Genomic DNA, 19,705 nt, shown 5'->3' with positions numbered 1-19,705 from the left:
GTTGCACTAAAGCTTTCTAAGTATACAGCTATGGCCAGAAGCAACAGGACCAGGTATGAGCAGCTCTTTTGCCAGTTGAAATGCAATTCACCTATGGGATTCCTTTCAGATTTCAGAAGGAGGGATAGTGAGCTGCATCATTCCTGAATGAGACTTCTCTTCATCTTCAGTCCAAAGTGGTTTTAATTGACACCACATTCCCTATTTAAAGAAAAATTGCAAAACTTGGGAATGCAGACCAAAGGCCAGTATGTGATGCATGCTGCCTGTCAGCATTGTGGGAGCACTGGCAAACCTGCAGCTCTGAACCAATGCTGCCACTGCCGAGCAGTTCAGAACTATGGTGACAGGGCTGCTGAACCTACGCTTGCTGATCATTCTGCAATGTGTCATTTCCTTTCAGATTTTAGTGTGTTATTTGCACAAAGACACCATGTTCACTGATAGCTTAACAGGCACCAGTTCAGGGAGAGCCCTGTCCTTGCCTGCTCAGAGCTGGTTTTTCCTGTTTCTTTCCCTCTAGGACTGTTGAAGCTGTAGAAGAGCAAGAAAGATGCCAGTTTCGCATTCCATTTGAAAATTATTTTAATACTATAAAATTCATTTGTTCACATATTTTGTACAAAAGTTGAGCTGTTTTCTCTTAATTACAGGAGAATCATTTCAATCTTGAACTTTCAGCTAAGTAGGTCCAAAACAAAACAAGACTGGGTTCTACTGGTTCTGGAGGGTCGCAACACAGCTCACCCAAGGTCTCTTTTCAGTTTGGCTCTCGCGGTTATGGACCAACTTGACGGAAAATACCCCACATCATTGACTCTTCGGAGGCTTGTAGTGAATTCGGCAACGTTCATTAAATACCTGAGACACCAAAACAGAAGAGCAAAAGCAAATCAGCCCTCCTCCAGGAGATGAGAAAAACTTCAGGCAACTCCCTCTTCACTTAGCACCCATCTCAAGCTACCCAGCCCTGCTGTACCAATAAATGGTACTTACCAAAGCATCTGTCTCCATTCACCTTCTCTCCTGGCTTTGGTGAATCCAAAGTTTGCAGCCTGATGCTGGGGGACTGCACAGCACTAAGTGTTCTCCCTCAGATAAGGCAGGCTCATAATCCTGGTAGTCTGTTGTCATCAAAGATGCTGATGCCTTTTTTCTTTAATTTTAAAAGAGGGAGGGGAAATCACCAGGGGAAGGCTACTGACCAGCTGTGTTCTGTTAAGTTCACTCTGGCATTCAAATCTGGATACTCTACTCTTCTCTTTCCTGACCAAATGCATTTTACATTGCCATGACAGCTAAGAGGTGCAAGGGCTCTTGGAAGCCATGTTCATACTGGTAGTTATCTGAGTGCTGGTCCTGATGCTGCCTATGCAAAGGGCACACCGCTCTTGCCTCACCCACCTCTGCACCTTCCCTGAGTAAAATTTAGCACACGGAACTAGAGACTGAAGATCCCATTTATTAGCCTGAACTCTCGGCCTTGTCAAGCAGACTGCTTACCCTAACAAATGTGACTGTTTAAAGTGAGGAAGTCTGAATCTAAAGTACAACACACAGGTTCACACCAAAGTTACAGGTGCTCTGTACAAGCAATTTAGTTATTGTTTTGGCCCTGAACTTCGCCCAGCTTGTGTCCTGAAAAGCAACACAAGCAGCACCTAACACCAAGCTGAGGCAGTTACCAGCTCCCCCACCAGCACTCCTGTTTTCCAAGGTGTCCAGGCCTTTTCAGATCCAAACACCTACGACTGTCAGGAGATCAAGTTTCGTGAACTCTCCCACTGGCTTCACATGCCAAATGAGTGGGAGAGTGATTCTGGAGAATCTATGTGTCACTTCATATGAATACATTCTTTTAAACTGCATCTTCCTAGCATCTTCTACAGCTGATGTCCCTCTTCAGAGTTCAGAACCTCTGGCCACTTCAGCAGAAGTGAAGTTTGGAGCATGCATCAGCTTTAGAATTGATTCTTAACAACTTCTGAGTCATTTTCAACTTGCTTTCAAATGTAATTTACGTTAAGAAACAGACATGTATTACAAACGGCTTCATATTGCAGGAAAACAAAAGCTGTGATACAGTTTCTTTCACACACACAGACAGCAGATCACATTATGTTACCACATGCAGTGGACACCTCTGGAACAGTGAAGAATATGCAGTGGTCTGAGATCAGTTAAGCAACAGAAGCAAACTGTAGAAATCAAGAGCCATAAAGGTTCTTATTCAGAAGCATTCAAATTCTTACTAAAATAAGCAGATTGCATCATTTTTGTCTGTTTTTTGTCAAAAGACATTTTAAGGGTCACTGGGAATACACTCTAAAAGACTGTAAGGGTCTCTTGCATCCAACAGCACACCAGCCTGCTTGCTAGCATGCAACCTTTGGAAGCTTTTTTAACTGTAACTCCACAGCCTATGGAAGGAAGATTGACGCTACAATCCTAACACTGCCTCCTACTGTTAGGATCATTGACCCACAGATCTCAGTGTGTTACTCAGGACACTCAACTTCATCGGTCTATCTGTGAAGAGCTACTCTCCTTTTTCAGAAAGGAAAGACAGTGCCTGAGAAACCTTAGCATTCATGTTACTAGGCAGAAACTTGATTTTGATGTCTTTTACATAATACTGTAATACACTTCAAGAATGAAGTCCAATGGGGAGGTTATACCTCCCAGAGGCTGATGGAAGTATCTTGTTTTGGAAGCCAATTCCTTGTTTGGCATTAGCCAAACAAAATTCCACTGCATGCATTTCTATCCAGCAGCATCTTTCTGTATGCCACTTCCACTACGGCTACCCAGAGCAATGTTGGCAAATACCTCTTTCCTAGTCAGATTTTTCCAGTCACTTTTCAGTTGGTTAGGGTTAAGGTAAATACGTAAGTGTACTTTCCAACTAGAAGTCTGCAACAGTAAAAAAGAGTGGAGGTCCTCACCTGCAAACCAATAAGCACTTCCATGTTACAAACTGCATTCGGTCCACAACTAGGACTGATTCTAATTCCTTCAGTGACATGTTTTACAGGCAGCTATTGCTGTAACCCTAACCCTAACCCTAATTGCCTGTATTCAGAGGGAAACAAAAATCCTTTTTGCATTTGGAGAGGAAAAGAGGTTCTCTATACAGTACTGAAAGCTCTGAAAAACTACAACAAACCAGAAGAGGATGCGAGGTGTGAAATGCTGCAGTGACAGAATAGAGCCACCTCAGAATTTAATCTCAGTGTCAAGATCACTTTATAACAAGACAGCATCTGGGGCTATCAATTCAGAGGGTGATGTGCCACCTCTGTTGACACATGAGAGCAACAGCAAGCCTGCCCTTTGCACCAGGGAGCTCCATCAGGAAAAGGTTCAATTTCCACAGCCTCCTCTTCCTCTGGCCTCTGCTCAGAAGCACCATCAGTACCACACAGCCAAATCTGAAAGACTCATCTCTCTGACACTGTTGGAGGCCCAGCAAAGCTTTTCAGATAGGCCACCATGGAAAAGTCTACAAAGTACCTAGCCACCTGGGCAAGGAGTAAGGGAGCTGCACAGGGAGCACTCCACAGTCCTTCCTCCCCCCTAAATCAGATGCTTTTCTTTTGTTTGCAGTGCAGAACATCATCACTATTCTAAATGATTGAGTACCTTCCAGCTTCTGTCGTTTACCACTTCTTCAACATTCAGTTCCGACTGCATCAATTTCAACTGCAGAAACAGATAAAGAAGTTATTGTCAAACAGTGGACTGTGTAGTCTTCAATATTTACCACTATTGCAGCTTTCTGGATCTGCAGCCTTGAGTTGTCATTCTTCCACACATGCATTATTAGAGGAAGCTGGCAGCAAAGCTAGGACTGAGCACAGGTCTCAGAATCAGATTTAGAATTCAGATCATAAATAGATCCTCTCCGTTTCCTGTGCTGTCTCCTCTGTGTACTGACCAAAAAAGGGTCTACAAGAACAGATCATGTATGTTCACGATATATGAATCAGTTAATATGTTATGTTATCAGGGTAGGACAAATCAGGTTTACACAGATGCAAAAGAACTACCACAATATGCAGTTCTTGAACACGCACTTACATAAGAAATGTAAGACTCTCTTTGATTTGCACCCATCAGAAAGCCCAAGGGGCAGGTGTGACAGTTGTGTTCAGGTAACCTGCAGTAATTTGACCCTCCCATGAGGCCCTGAAGCAAGGCATTTAAGAACCATCTGCCTTCTTTTGCCTGTAGTTCAGATGTATTTTTGTTGGAGTCTCAACAAACACATGGCTCCATTTAGAGGTCGTGACCAGATGCAAGCCAAGACAGAAATCCCATCAAAAACATTCCAAGTAAGATGTCCAGACACACACAACTAGAGTTGCTGGATGCACCTTTACCTGCTCAACAGGACTTCAAACTGTTTGAAATAACCATCCAGAATCTATAGAGTGAATAGATGATCCAGATTAGTCTTTGTAAAAGAACCACTCAGAAGATCCCTAGCAGTTCAAAGAAAGGTTTTTCCTGCTGGTGCATGTCAGTAGGTTTACAATCAACTTGACTGTAACATTGTAAGGAAGAAGTTCTTTACTGTGAGGGTGGTGAGGTACTAGAATGGGTTGCCCAGGGAAATTGTGAATGCTCCATCCCTGGCGGTGTTCAAGGCCAGGCTGGACAGAGCCTTGGGTAGCATGGTTTAGCATGAGGTGTCCCTGCCCCTGGCAGGGGAGGTGGAACTAGATGATCTTAAGGCCCTTTCCAACCCAAACCATTCTGTGATTCTATGATTAACTGCCTTGACACCAAGCTTAAGCAAAAATATTTTAGCCTTTTCCTTAGAGTTGCAGAACCAAACAACAATATAGTATCAATCAACATGGCTATACGGTGGAATTTGTTGTTGCTTTTAAAACATAATCTGACATTCTGTCCTGGGTTCAGCTGTAGCAGTTGTTTTTTTCCTTCCTAGTACCTGGTGCAGAGCTGTGTTTTCAACTTTAGCCTGAGAACAACACTGATAACACACCAACGTTTTATCTGTTGCTCAGTAGCACTTACCCCTACCAAGGACTTTTCAGTCCCTCATGCTTTGCCAGTGAAGAAGGGCACAAGAAGCCAGCAGGGGGGAGAGACAGGACACCTGACCCAAACTAGCCAAAGGGGTATTCCACACCACAGCACATCATGCCCAGTATAGAAAATGGGGGGAGTCACCCAGAAAGCCCAGATCACTGCTTGGGTCAGGCTGGGTATCTCTCGGCGGGTGGTGAGCAATTGAGTTGTGCACCACTTGTGTTGATTATTTTCTTTTCCTTAATTCCCCTTTCAGTTTTATATTCTCTCCCCTTGTCATTTCCCTTATCATTATTATTGGTGGTAGCAGTAGTGGTTTTGTGTTATACCTTAGTTACTGGATTGTTCTTATCTCAACCAGTGGGATTTACATTCTTTTGATCTCCTCCCCATCCCCAAGGGAGCATGGGATAAGAAGGATGGGAGTGAGTGAGCGGCTGCATGGTTCTAAGTTAAGGGCTGGGCTTAAACCACAACATGTTTTGACAAGCTTTACTAATTCACTTGCTAAAGCTGCTAACCATTATGCTGTATGGTTTGGAGTTCCAGGATTTATTTGGTTGGCTATTTTCTGATAATTCATTTAAGTAAACTAAGACAATAACAAATTAATGCAATAATCAAGTGATGTTTCAATGTAAGTAGATTAAAAGATTTAGCTGCTAGACTGACACTACTCCAAGCTTTCCTATTCAGTGACCCAGAAGTAAAAGTTTTGGAGAAAGTCCTCCAATTTGTACCATTAGCAGGATGAGAGAAATATAAATGAGAAAGCAGATCTGTATTGCAACCAAGTGAATATGTATTTGAAATGCATAATCTTAAATGTAGGATTTGTTCTGTCAAGACAGCTTTCTGAAGTTGTAGAGAAAACACCACTCTCAGAGAACTAAACAAATCCAAAAAGGGGTGGAGGAGATGCACCTCATAAAGTAAAAATCTGAGGTCATCTCATCAAAAGCTTTCTGGGATGTTTCCAAATCATGGATTGCTTTTAATATTTGAATCACTTCCAACTATTCAACATTATCATTGCAATCCTCCCAGTGGTTTCAGTGATAGGTGCTGGGCTCAGTAACCAAATGATTTGAGAAACTGACTCTGCAAACAACATTTGAGGAAAATACTAAGCTACCATTCTAGTTTTCCAGACTAGTATGGATGCTTGTTAGCAGTTCCCTAAGTGAGGCTTTAAGAATAAAGCACTCACCTGCCACCTGGTTCTTAAATCTGAGCTCATGACAGAGCACTTCTCTGAAGAGCACAAGAACAAACATTTCGTTCACTCAGTGCCTGGGAAAAATCAGATGCTTGAGTTCAAATCATCCCCTCAGGAAGTTCTTTTACTACATCTGCATCAGCATTCAACTGCTCTTTGAAAGCAGGGGCTACAAGTGGCTCCTCTTGGAGGCAGAGGGATAACAGGGGGGGTTCAGGTTAGATATAAGGAAGTTCTTTACTGTGACAGTGGTGAGGCACTGGCACAGGTTGCCCAAGGAAGAGGTAAATGATCCATCCCTGGCAGTGTTCAAGGCCACAGAAGACAGAGCCTTGGGTAATACGGTCTTGTGTGAGGTGTCCCTGTCCATGGCAGGGGACTGGAACTGGATGAGCTTAAAGTCCTTTCCAACCCAAACCATTCTGTGATTCTATGAGGTAGTTCAGCACCACAACAGCAAAATTTTAGGACTGGTCTCTTCAATTCTTTTATTATTGCAGCAGGAAAAGCCACACCCAGCATACAGGACCATATATATGTATACGTGATGGGGGGATATCTGGCTGTTATGAGAACTCACCTTGTATTGGAAACCCTGGTTATGATAGTCCTCAGCAGAGGAAGGCTCACTAAACTGCTGAACATAACACACACCTAGCCAGTGTAAGCAAAAAATAGAAAAGCAATAAGCAAGCAGTCTTGTGATGTGATGCAAGCACCTGAGCCACACAGAGCAGGTCTGGAAGAGAAACCAACAGAACAGTTCACATCCCAGCTAATCTCCACTCCTAGTACATAGGCAGCACCTTTTTGCCTACAAAGGAGAGCATGGAACAGGGGCAAGAGAGTGGGGTTCCCTTGTCCACTTCTGATGCTCCATCTAGATCACCTCTGGTGAAGTACACTTTCCATCCAGAGGCCAGAAGGTTGAGAGGGTGTTTGCACATTAAAATTCCCTACGCAAACCCAGAAATCTCTCTCACACCATCACAAGGTACTCATAAAATTAATCAAAGAGATATTAAAGAACAACAAAGTCACTTAAATGGAATTCAAAGTTGCCTGAAAGCTCCTCTTAGAGGACAGGAATTCCACTTAATACACCAAGTAAGGATGACGCTTCTAAAGGCGACAGCTTCAAGGCTGCGTATCTCTGTGGTGCAAGAGTCATACATGAAAGCTGTATTTCATTATCTTCTGGTGTTTGCATCTTAGCACCCATACTTGCTGTTTGCAGATATACTAGTTTTACAAGATCTCAAAGGTCAAAATGAGCCTTCAGGTATTTTAAAAGGACTAAGCAACCCACAGGTAAGTTATATGCTAAGTGGTGTTAGCCAGTGAAGGTTAGAGCCCACCATGGGGAAGTACGTAAGTTTTTTCTATGGCCTTTGTGTAACAGGATCTCAGAAAATGCTCCACTTGCAGGATAAAAGCAGCTCTCTCCTGAGGGCTAGGGGAAACACTTCTCATATACCCAGCCAGCAAGAACCTTGGAAAAGACTGCCCAAGCCAGAATCCACCTCAGGTTCTCTCCATCACACTGGTCTTCCCGTTTGGGAAAGATCAACTCCTCTTTCCTCTCTAAGTAATCTCTACAAAGCTCCACCACTCACCTTTGTCTGCTCTTTCCTGAGTTGCTTTAATAACACTGCATCATCCTGGGCCTTTTCCCTCTCTTCTCTGAGAGTTTTCACTACACTGGAAGTCTGAGCAATGCAGTTTTTGATGATTCTCTCCCTGCTGGTATGAGCATCCATCAACTAAGTGGGGAGAGAAAGAAAGTCACAACAACTCAGCAGATAATAAAATTACTTCGATTTACAAGTTAAAAGAAAGACTTTCTAAAGTCAAGGCCCTCCTGTGCCTATAGAAAACCCCTGATTCTATGTTAGAAGTAACACTGCTTTTAGTAACAGGTAGGAAGTTGATCAAAAGTCAAAGATATACATGAGCAGGAGTCTTGCAAAGAAAGAAGCGGACAGGGCTAATACCATCCACTGAGGCCTGAAGTGCACCTCAAGTATTACTGCTGCAGAACAAATTTCCCCAAGTGGTTTTAAACTGAGGTAACTGTTACATGCATGCAGTTTAGATGCATAGAGAAGCCAAGCATGCCGATTACAGGTATATAAAGCACTGGTGAGGCTGCACCTCGAATCCTGTGTTCAGTTCTGGGCCCCTCGCTACAAGATAGACACTGAGGTGCTGGAGCCCGGCCAGAGAAGGGCAACAGAGCTGGTGCAAGGCCTGGAGCACATGTGTGATGGGGAATGGCTGAGGGACCTGGGAGTTTAGTCTGGAGAAGAGAAGGCTCAGGGGGGACCTTATCGCTCTCTACAGTTACCTGACAGGAGGATGGAGTGAGGTGGGGTCGGTCTCTTCTCTCAAGGAACAAGTGACAGAACAAGAAGAAACGGCCTCAAAGCTGCACCAGGGGAGGTTTAGACTGGAGATGAGGAACAATTCCTTCCCCAAAGGGTGCTCAGGCATTGGAACAGGCTGCCAAGGGCAATGCTGGAGTCACCGTCCTTGGAAGTGTTCACATACCGTGTAGACAAGGCCCTCAGTGACACTAGAGGATGGACTAAATGGTGGAATTGGCAGTCCTAGGGTTGGACTTGATGATCTTAAAGGTCTTTTCCAACCTAGTTGATTCTGTAATTCTAATATATCAAGGTAGTGGTTTCCATAGACACTGGGGATGCTTTACTAGCCTATGCACATAAAACACCCATAAGAGGGCAAAGAGTCAAAGGAGAGCACACTCACAGACTCATAGAGCTGTTTACACGTCTGGCTGGCATCAATCTTCCCCACAAAGGAAGCTGTTGGAATCGTAGTGTTTAATTCGTGGACAATTCTGTCATCGATTGTCCTCATCACCCTGAGAAACTCCTGTGTTTAAAAAAATAACAATCATATTAGCTTAAATACCTGAGAGAAACCTACTGCAAAAACTGTGCCTTAGAAAACTAAGTGGATTGCTTACAAACAGCAACAAGAAGCTCTCACCAAGCGCACATATGAAGTACGTGCATGCAGTGTATGCAGCAGTATGTGCTGCAAACCGACTATTCTCAGCAGCAAAGGCCAGAGGGGAAAGAGCTCGTCAGCACCGAGTAACGAGCACCGCCCAAGCCCCCGGTCTCCCTCTGGTAACCCACCCGCAGAGCCGCTGCCCAAGGCCCCATCCCCACCGGTCCACGCTTCCAGACGGGAAACCGGGCACAACCTGCACCAAACTTCGAATTAAATAAAGGAAACACCTTCATTAGGGTACGGTATTTAAGGAACAGGCCAGCGATCACCCCCGGACGCTGCTCGCACCGCACGCGGGACGCTTCACTCTCCATTAAACAACGTGCGGGCGCGCACGGAGGCTCCACGCCCCGTCCCGGGGTCCCCTCTCGGGAGGCGGGTTTCCCTGCCCCGCTCCCTGCTAGAGGGCACCGCTCTCCCGCCGACGGGGTAACCGGAAGGCCAGGCCGGACCAGGCTGGGCCGGGCCGGGTCCCCCTCCCCGCCGCCGCATCTCGCCCCAAGCGTGCAGTGGTGACCTCGCCGCCCCAAAACGGGGTGCGCGCTCCCTCGGGGCCGCACACGGCGTTGCCTGGAGGCGGCGGCAGCGCGGCGATGCAGCGGGAGCGCCCTTTATCACCGCCAGCACCCCCCGCACAACCCGGAGCGGGTTACCTGGAACTCGGCGAAGTCCTCACAGGTCCCCGCTCCGCCGGGCGCCGCCATACTGGAAAGGCCGACGGCCGCGGCGCCAGCCAATCCAGCGGCGAGGCGGGATGACGCGAAGGGAGGCGTGCCCTGCCGAGAGGAGCGGCCCCGGGCCGGGCATCGATAGCGGTGGCGGAGGGAGGCTTCGCGCTGCGTTCTACTTCGCTTCGCCGCTCTTCTCCAGTCCCGATGCCGGCCCAGCAGTGACACTGAGGAGCGCCGGGGCTAGGCCAGGGCAGCGGTATGTGGCGCGGCGGTGGGGAGCGGGAATCCCCTGGACCAGTGGCAGGTGGTGCGGCGGCGGAAGAAGCGAAGGTTTGGCGACTGTGTGGGGGGCTGGCAGCCCCCAGACTGACTGAAGAACATGGAAAGAATGGATTTGCACCTTTCCTTCCTCCCCTGGAGATCTTGGAAAGGGTTTGGTTGGGGCTGTCCGCCTGTAAATGTAAACTTTGCAGGGGTGGAATGTATTGTGCATAAAAAATGAAGGGCGGCTCTTTTTCATAGGAGGGACATTTTCAGCCACCATAAAGAAGACTGAATTTCTATGTTTAGAAATGCTCCTTTGTCTTTCAAAGTTGGTGTGTGTTTTCTGGTTCCATTCGTCCATTTAAAAGATAATATTCTTTCTTTCTACTATACTGATTTGGCCTCTTTGCTTCTTCTGCTTTCTCTTCCAGGTGGGGCTGTTGACTTTCTGGGGAGAAATATTCCCTCAATTCTGAGAACGACTGAAGGAATGGAACCAAATATAAGCAGAAGGCTTTGCATTAAACCCCATGAAGAAGGTCAACATCAGCCAAAAGTAAGAGTTTTTGGTAATAATCATGCTATGTTTCATGATACAACATACTTAGATATCCAGGCTGCAGTCATCTGATCAGGAATTGTACTGGCATAGATGCTAATATCCCTGGGTTTTTTTGAGAGGGAATTCTGATCTTTAGACTGAAAAACTGAGTGTTAAATTTAGCAATAAAACCTTGGGTTTAAACAAAGCCAGGGATCAGTATTTCTGCGTGTGAGAACACAGTTTTCGCTTTGTAGCAGGTCACTAGTATCTTATTTGGTGTGCAGTCCTGCACTGAGGCTCTTCAGTTGTGCTGTAGAACAGACTCTTCAACCCTGAAGTAAACTATCAATGGTCAGGAACATCACATGAACTAAAATACTTCTGCAGTTGTTCATAGTAGAACCAGCTCCTGCTGTTCAAAAACTTGTGCCTGCCCTGCAGGAGTCAGTCTGAATCATGGGCTTGGCTCGTTTGCAAGGGTGGAGCTGGTCAGGTAAAGCTCAAGCCATTAAACATTTTTTTCCTATGTATGGGACAGTTCTGATACTCTAAGCAGACTTCTTGTAAAACAGGCTCCCTTCATGGCCTGCTGATGCTGGATAAAAGAAGCATACAGGTCTGAAGCATTTTGCATATTTCTATGAGGTCTCAGCAGTGTGATGTCTCCAGCAGTGGCCAGTAAAGGAGATCGCTTGCATTTTTGTGAAGACTAACAGGAACGGTGAGCAATAGCAAGGACCTGAAGACACTTCTGTCCCAGAGGTGGCATTTTTGTGTTTAATGGTCCTTACTGCATTTCTTTTTATTTTTTTCTTTCATAAATTTGCCCATTCTCCTTAAGCAAGATGTATTTTTAGCATCCACATTCTGAGAAGGAATTCCTCAGCTGAACCATGCTGTGAGAAAACACATCTAATCATGTATCTGTTTTTTAAACCCAGTGTGTGCTTCTTCCAATGTAAAGTTCCCTTATTCAGTACCCCTTCCAAAACGGGTCCTGGTTATTATAACCCACGCTGTTAATGTCACTTAAGATTCTGATGCCCTCTGTTGTGCTGAGAGGAGCTTCAATTACAGCTTGTCCAAGTCAGGCTCATTCTATGATACAGCTTCTTACATGGTGGCCATTCCCTACCTGTGGTCCTCCCCAGTTTTCTTCGTGCCAGTTCTATTTCAACTGTTTCTGAGATGAGGGATTTGTACTTGACATGCTTTTCAAAATGCTGCAGTTGTGGTTTTATACAATGGCATATTGCTGCTTTTGTATTTGTCTGTGTTCCTAATCATTGCTAGTAATGCCGTTTCCCTTTCTATTACTGAACACTATTCCAAAAGCTCTATGAAACCCTGAGGACTTGCTCCTCAGCAATAATGGTTAGGTTAGAGTCTGTCCTTTGTGTGTCAGCTGGAATTGCTTCCTGTTTATACTCGTGGGGTTTCACTGGCCAGCTCATTGACTTGGGATTCTGAAGCCCTGCGGCTCTCTGCATGTAACACTCTTCTTTCTGGCTTTGAGTAACTCAGTGCTGTCAGCAAACTGTATCCACCCTACTTCCTAGATAATTTATGATGCCATGAGGCAGCATGCATCCATTCAGAATACCTCCCATTGTTAAAAAAACCCCAACCTGTCCACCTTTGCACTTTATTTGCTAGATTTTAGTATCTTATGCATGGAAACTTTCCCTTAGTATGAGTATTTATATATGGAGTTTGAAAAACTGAGCTGAAAATTAAGGGCCTAATCTCTGCTTATGGTTATGTTTGTTTATGCCTCCAGATCAGATAAAAACTTACACTGCCTGTTAACATTCTGTGATGTAACAGTGCAGCATATTTGCTTTTCTGTAGCAGTTCCATTTGGTTTATTTGTATTTTTTTTAAACTAATATAATGGGAAAACTATCACAGCACCTTAGGAAGCTTAGATGTTAGAGTAGGTGATGCAAATTTAAGGATACAAATACTGAAGTCTTGGACAAGATCTGGCTTTCCTTACATGGCCTTAGTTTAATCCCTATGTACAAGTTTGTTAATCTGATTCTGATAGACTCCTTGTCTCCTAACCAACTCTAGCAATCACACTTCTGCATTGCTCACCCTAACTGGTTTCATTACAGCTGTGGCAATTCAGCTTCTCTGACTACTGGTTTTAGTGGTGTTTTGGCTTTGTTTGTGCATTTTGTTGGGGTTCTTTTAGGTTGGTCTACTTTGAGGGTGCCTGGACACAAGCCTACAGACTGGGACAAAAGATTTTTGTTGTGGGCAGGCCATTTCAAAAAACCAGAGGATATACCAGAGACTGTCTCATAAGTGCCAGTTTTGAAGCTGTAAAAGAGACATTGTCCATGCAGAAATAAGTTACTTGAATGCAACTCCACCATAACTTTTTCTTAAATGGTATGGGTTTCCAAAGGTAAAAAAATCTTACACTGCTGTGTTTGGTTTATTGTCTTGTAGATGAGGTGACCTCAGCAATTCTGCATTACTGAGATCATCTACCCCTTTGGATTTCTTTTTTCCTGAAAGCATGACCAGCATTTATCACTTGTTTCACTAGAACATCACAATCAGCAACTTGTTACTCTTATCTCCCAATCCAAAAAGCTTTTTGCAAACACTAGTGAGGTTTTTCTAGTGTTTTAATTCCTACATCAGTCTCCCTTTGTGCAAAACTTTCATGATATACCTCTAAAATAACTGAAACTCATTTAAAATCTTTATTAGTGAACATCTAGAGCACATGGGCCAGCTCTGTTCGCTCGTGGGATTTAAACTAACAAACAGTGGAAAGGCTCCCTAACAAAAAAATATGCATAGTCCAAATTTCCCTGTTGCTGGTGGAGCTGTGTCAATGCTTTGCTCTGTGTGAAAAGTAGAAAATAAACCTGGATGTTCTAGTTTGCGTACCTGAAACGAAGATCAAACTTAACAACGGGCAATTATTAGTTGAAAAGTATTTCTAGTGGTAGGATAGTTACTTTTTAAAACATGCTTGTAATGCTTTTAAATATCTGTATGTATTTAAGTTTAAAAGATACAGTAAATCTTGTACTACTTGGGCAAACACTGTAGCTGTCCTCTAAGGATACTCGGTTTGGATGCACCTTGTAGGAACTGAAAATCTACCCCTGTATCTGGTTTTTTGTAAGTGTATCACAATGGAGAAACATTGTTAAAAATTAATCCTTCCATTTTCTACTAAGGCACTTTTCTTAAAATTACATTTGAAATACATAAAGCCATCAATTATTACAACTTATGCTATTGCCCGTTCATCTGGTTTTGCCCAAAGATTTGTTATGAGGGCTTTTAAGAAAACAGCAGAGTGATTGAAAGTCATTTCAGTGGTTTCTTGAAAGGACAAACCAAGTTTGGGTAAAAGGTGACCATTTTTGCAAGTGCTTAGGGAATTCTCATTTTCCTTTAGGCCAAAGCTGAGGAGAAAACTAAGAACTAGAAAAGCACAAAAGCTTTTTTTCCCATTCTGAACTAAGAGTGGATTGTAAGGGCTTGTGATAGAACTTGGGAATCTTGCAAGAAATAACTCATTTATTAAACAAATGTTAATCTTAGCCACTGAATTGATTTAAAATGCAAACTGAGTTCAGATAGCTACATTTTTCTCTTGTATATTCTAACACATCTACGGTACTTCAAAAAGTAACAAAGAAAGCTTTTAAATCCTACTTCTGTGCATTCCAGCTTCATTGCTTCCTCTGCCTGATTTGTTCATGGCAGATTGTTAGCAAAACCAACATGGAAGCTAAATTTAACTCTTAGTTTCATGGTAGATGGGCATGTTCCCTGTCATCAGAAATCTTGCATCAGTACTTTGGAGCAGGGATCACATCATTGTTACTCTCCAAAAACAAGGACAAAACGCTCTTCAGTTCTCAGGTCCTCTGCAATTTACCATGTTGAACTATCATGGGTACTTCAGTAGCTTTTTTCCTTCAAGTATAAGGGTCAAAACACAGTGAATTATTCCATATTCACTCATGTTAGTTTTGGTGTACAATTACCTAATTTGATGCATTTATTCTTTTATCACATTATGTTGATGCTTTTCTACTCCATAATTTTATAATACGCTAAATTTAATCAGTGAGAACATCAGACCTCCTTGAGAAGGGAGTCAACTGCTCTAAATTCTGCTAGGAGAATTAATCATATAAGGTATAGGACCTTGGTTATTGTGGAGAGCACATCTAAAAGCTTTATGGTTCACTGGCCCTTCTTGCATTGGTATTTCTAAGAGGAACTTTAAATTTGACTGAGCCACCATTTGGGTAGAATTATCTTTAGAGTTTAACCCAACTTAAAATAACTGATATTTTTAACTCATCACATGTACATTTGAAGGTTTTAATAATGGAAACTCTTCTTGTGGAAGGTTTTTGAAAAATCTAACAGCAAACTAGGCAACAGGTTTTTCCCAAGGTAGTAGGATAGCTACTGGTGTGGCTATTAATCCCCCTGAAATAAAAAGATTTAAAGGAATTCAAAGCTGCTGTTGGAAGGCTTTCAATCCTCCATGCCTCCTTAGCTTCTCAGGAAAACAGGTTACCTTCACACTCTGAAGAGCAGGAGGGAAGTGGGTAACTACTGGTCTTTTCCCAAGTCCTACTCTGAATTTCTCAGGAGTGTTTCATTCAGCTGCCAGTGTGTACCTGTAATAATATCAAACCCAGTAGTGGAGGAAGCCTTCTTGCTGGAAAACAGACTGCATCATAAATAAAATGATTCTGAAGCTCAGGCTTACTAAGCTGTGATAATGCTTCCCCCTGCCCAAGATGCTCCAACTGCTAGACACTATTTTATTCCTGCTGACAAATGTTTTTTACCCTGCTTTCTGCTGCTGAGGGAAAATGCATGTTTTACAATGCTAAATACACCACAGTCCTCATACGGGTGCAGTGCTCCCTGACTTTGCTGATCCTGGAATGTGGTAGTGAGCGGAGAGGGATCTGACATTAAGAAGAATATCATATTAGTAAAACCATCCCTCTCTCTTTCCTGTCATCTCCGTAGTGAATGTGCATACTTAAATACTGCAGCCTCCCTCCTCTTCCAGATCACTTGGCTGCAATGATAAGCAATATTCTCTCTTAACAAATAACCGTTAGCCAAAGGACTTATTTGTGTCTCTGGTAATGAGGGTGTCTGTTCTTTTATTTCTTGAGGATTGATACAATCAGAGCAGCAAAGACCACACTGCGTGTGAAGTTCAGCTATGTGATGATCGCACTGACAATAGTGGGATGCATAATCATGGTGATTAGAGGAAAGCAGGTAAGCACAATTTTTGGCTGGTGAGCACAGATCAGTCTTGACATAAACTCTTCAGTTCCTCCTGTGGATTGTTAGCACTGTTTTGGTTTGGGGTTTGTTGGTTTAATTCTATCACTGATCAAAACTATGTCTTCCCAGTTCCCCAGAACTGAACCTCACTGATTAATTCCCAGGTCACAAAAGGGTGATGTCACTGTTAAGAATGCATCTGCTTCCTTTAAAAAGAGAAAAAAGTATTTTTTTCTCAATGATTGCATTGTTTTAACTCCTTGGTTTTGCTGATGGGCTGCAAGAAGTCAAAAGGAAAGAGCACCTTCTGTTGTGAGGATCTGGTGGGCAGGTAAAGGCTCCTTGGGCCAATGGGGTCCATATAGCAACTGTATGGACCTATTACAAATGCCTCTCTACACACTGCAACACTCATACACTCAATATAATGGAAACAGCAAATAAGTAGGTTTCTCCGAGGACAAGACATGAGAATACTCAAAAGTATTTTTAAATAGTGAAGAGATGGTAATTCTGTACCCTTTAATTGCATTAGAAAATAGTTTTACTTAGCGTGGATGGAACAAGTTCTCAAATTATTAATGGTTGTTGAATCGGAACACTAATTCATAGAAAAGTTCCCAAATCCTGGAGGTACTGAGCATCCTTCACTTGCATAGAATCTGGCAAGGTATCCAAGCTCAACATGCGGCAGAACTAGGTCTACGATTTAATTAGCATCGTATTAAGAGAGTGAGTATAAAGACTAAGATTCCATGTGCAGCAAAGGCTAGTCATGCCTTAATTTTATGCGTTTTCAACACAGTTGGTGAACTGTTAACTTTGAGGTATTTCTGCAAAGAAGCAAGGAACACTTTTTGTGCACTGAAGCCAAGCTAAAGCTTCTCAGCAGCATTAGAATTCAAGTCAAGGAATGCAAATATAATCTGTGCAACTTATTGTCAAGTTACTTTGGATAAAAAAGCACAGTGGTAACAGAAACAAGAGTCCACTACATTCTTTTACAGATGACTGAAAGCAGAAACCCCTCAGCTTAAAGCATCTAAATGGGCAGAACCTTAGTTGTGTGCTGCCTTTCTCTGAGGCAGTTCTGAGTAAGAGTGCTGATTTTCTTTCTATAGCCTAAGTGTTATAGAGAAACCTTAAAACTAGGAAGAAGCCTATCAAACCCAGCACTGTGAACTACTGAAGTGTCAAATGACATTTCTGCCAGCATTTGCCTATCAAAATGAAAAGGATGCAGCACTCTGAAATGTAACAATGGAAAGGTTTTTTACCATAAGAGACTGAACACTGACAATTCCCAGAACATTTCCTCTTATACTGGGGTAGTATGAATGCAAACACTGGAAAGAGTACAGCTGCTCTGGGATCCTTGTTTTCACAGCAACAGGAATCTATTATGTTTCATTTCTTATTTGTTTCCAGTACCTCTGACTTCTGAAGACCAGAGTATTAAATACTGACCATATATACTCTAGTGCCTTAACAAAAGGCACATTTAGGCACATTTATTCCTAGAGATGTAATGGGTTTAAGCCAAAATAGTCTGTTTTTCTTTTAACCCTTTCTCACCTGGCATTAAAGCTGACAGAACTGGGCCTTGAAAAGGATAGGCCAGATATTGTGTGAACTGTTGATTCATGTTTTGTACCTGTAGTCCTTTAGGTGATACCTGCTCTTGCTTTGTCATTATGTTGTAGGCTGTAAAAAGGCATGAAACTCTTACAAGCATAAACTTGGACAAGAAAGCACAATAGAGAGAAGAAGCTACTCAGAGCACATCGGCTAAACCTTAAAGGAGGAGATGAAGAGACCACATACTGGAGAAGAAAATCTGTCCCTCTTGGCACTGGAAGAATATAGTCACATCTTTCATGTATGTTGCTTCTGTACTCTCATGTTCAAGAAAATTAATACATTATCCTGTAATCATTAAAACCAGAAATACTTTACTTTTCCTAACAACCTCACCTTGCCTCCAAACTCTCTTTTTCATGGTTAGTGGGGCAGGACAAGTGAACAAACTGGACAGACACGTGTTTCCCACATGTGCTATGCACTCTTACCACTTATGAGAAGATAACTGGGACAGAAAAGGACACCCCCTTTGGTTTCGACTTGTGCATCCATACTTGTAAAAATGAAATAACCTTCACTGGGCAGTCATTAACTCTCACTCACTATTTCAGGTGCCTTGAGGAAGAATGGTGCTAGATGTATCCTAAGTTGTTACTGGGTGCTTCAAATATTCCATAAGTTCCTCCTTGTGAAAGAGAGAACAATTATTTAGAAAGCCCTTGAGTCAAGAATTGCATGACCTGCATCAACATCATCAAAATGATCATAAGTTATTAGAAAGTCTGCTTACCTGCTCTAGGTCCAATATATTCAGGCTGCATTTGTTTAAGTGAAGGATTGCTTTTTGTGAAGAACTGCTTCCTTTGATAAAAAGAGGAGGGAGACTGATAGTGAAATGGCATTCCAGAGAACCAGTGTATTACAGATGACAACCTTTTACACCAGAGCTGGTAGTGAGGGAGAATGTCCAAGCAAAGGCAACAGACATAACTATTTTTAGGAATATGAAGCAACAGCTTCAACCAGTGCTATCAGATTTACTGTTCAGAGGCACAAGAGTATGGGAAAGTCAGGCACTCCTGCTCTCTGCTGCAGAGCAACTTTTTGCCGAACCTCATTTAGATTTGCATTTTCCCCCCTTAAATCATGATCTGTGCTTTCATAGTAGCCCACTTAAAGATCATCTGCCACAAGTTTTAGACGCAGCAGACCCTGCGACACCTGCAAAGAACAACTCCCAAGAGCCACACACTGTTCATGCTCAACAGCCTGCAACAGCTGCAGACATTATCTTTTTTCCTCCTTTCAGCTCATTTGGAGGGAAATGTAGATTGGAAGTGTCAAGACTGCTTTAAACTATGTTATTTCCCAGGACTGCCTGCTAAGTGGTTGTGGGGACCCCAGAAACAGGAGAGGCATTTGTATCAGTGTGACAGATTATTTTTCTTGAAACCTTTTCCTGATCCTGGTCTGTTGGTTTTTTTTATCTTCTTTGTTGTACTACTAAAAATTATCACTATTGCTGAATAAATTAAAAGCCCTACAAAAATGCAGGGTGAATCTTGTCTTTACACCTTGAAAAGAGAAGCAGTAGTGCACTCCTCCCTAGTACTTTGCCCTTCACTTAGTCTACAACTAGAAAATACCTGCTGCAGTCCTTCTTTCTATGAACTGCATTTCTGGGTACCGCTCACATTGACAAGATGCAACCACTCAAACAAGTTGTGCAGTCATTCCACCACAGAACTTACAACTTTCAGGTGATGCCACAACCTGGTTCTCTGTAAGGCAGCTGCCTTGAGTAGTGCAGGCTTTCAGAGGTTTGTCTGCTCATTTAGCACTGAATGCAAGTCATACTTAATTCCACTGCAGGTGTGTGAACAGATCTTCCATGAGAGCTCTGGTTCTTTGCTACACCAGTAGGCACACAGGTGGAAACCAATACCAAAAACTTCCCAGATTGTGTGCCTGTGTTCATATATGCATTAAATGAGACCAAAAATCACATGCACTTCAGACAGT

The 19,705-nt window shown here is 43.0% G+C and overlaps 2 protein-coding genes across 3 annotated transcripts; one reads left to right on the top strand and one right to left on the bottom strand.

Annotated features, from left to right (window-relative positions):
* Positions 1-567: 567 nt before the first annotated feature.
* Positions 568-10,075, bottom strand: MIX23 (mitochondrial matrix import factor 23). 2 transcript variants are annotated; one of them, XM_061365561.1, is made up of 5 exons: positions 9,973-10,075; positions 9,050-9,175; positions 7,894-8,040; positions 3,643-3,702; positions 568-861 (listed from the first exon to the last, which is right to left on the bottom strand). In XM_061365561.1, exons 1-5 carry the CDS (start codon positions 10,021-10,023, stop codon positions 811-813), a joined length of 435 nt encoding a protein of 144 aa, XP_061221545.1. In that variant the 5' UTR covers positions 10,024-10,075; the 3' UTR covers positions 568-810. The 2 variants fall into 2 exon arrangements, with proteins under 2 accessions (XP_061221545.1, XP_061221544.1); XM_061365560.1 differs by lacking the exon at positions 9,973-10,075 and adding an exon at positions 9,445-9,790.
* A 218-nt stretch (positions 10,076-10,293) lies between these two features.
* On the top strand, positions 10,294-18,075 carry LOC133218814 (protein FAM162A-like). Its single transcript, XM_061365624.1, is given in 4 exon segments — positions 10,294-10,823; positions 12,999-13,128; positions 15,985-16,093; positions 17,806-18,075. Coding segments are annotated over 4 exon segments (606 nt in total). The 5' UTR covers positions 10,294-10,552; the 3' UTR covers positions 17,902-18,075.
* The last annotated feature ends 1,630 nt before the right edge of the window (positions 18,076-19,705 follow it).

Source organism: Neopsephotus bourkii, unplaced genomic scaffold, assembly GCF_033783945.1.
Source record: "Neopsephotus bourkii isolate Nb327-2 ecotype Australia unplaced genomic scaffold, CSIRO-AGI_Nbou_v1 NB_1287, whole genome shotgun sequence".
Lineage (NCBI taxonomy): Eukaryota > Metazoa > Chordata > Aves > Psittaciformes > Psittacidae > Neopsephotus > Neopsephotus bourkii.
Note: the sequence above shows the minus strand (reverse complement) of the source record. Positions and strands in the feature narration are given on the sequence as shown.

Excerpts from the sequence above, each read along its gene's own strand:
- MIX23 (XM_061365560.1), bottom strand. The coding sequence starts at position 9,633 with ATGGAGAGTGAAGCGTCCCGCGTGCGGTGCGAGCAGCGTCCGGGGGTG. Across the intron at positions 3,703-7,893 it reads TCAGGAAAGAGCAGACAAAG|TTGAAATTGATGCAGTCGGA; the intron begins GTGAGTGGTGGA and ends CTGTTTCTGCAG. Across the intron at positions 862-3,642 it reads TAAACGACAGAAGCTGGAAG|GTATTTAATGAACGTTGCCG; the intron begins GTACTCAATCAT and ends TTGGTGTCTCAG.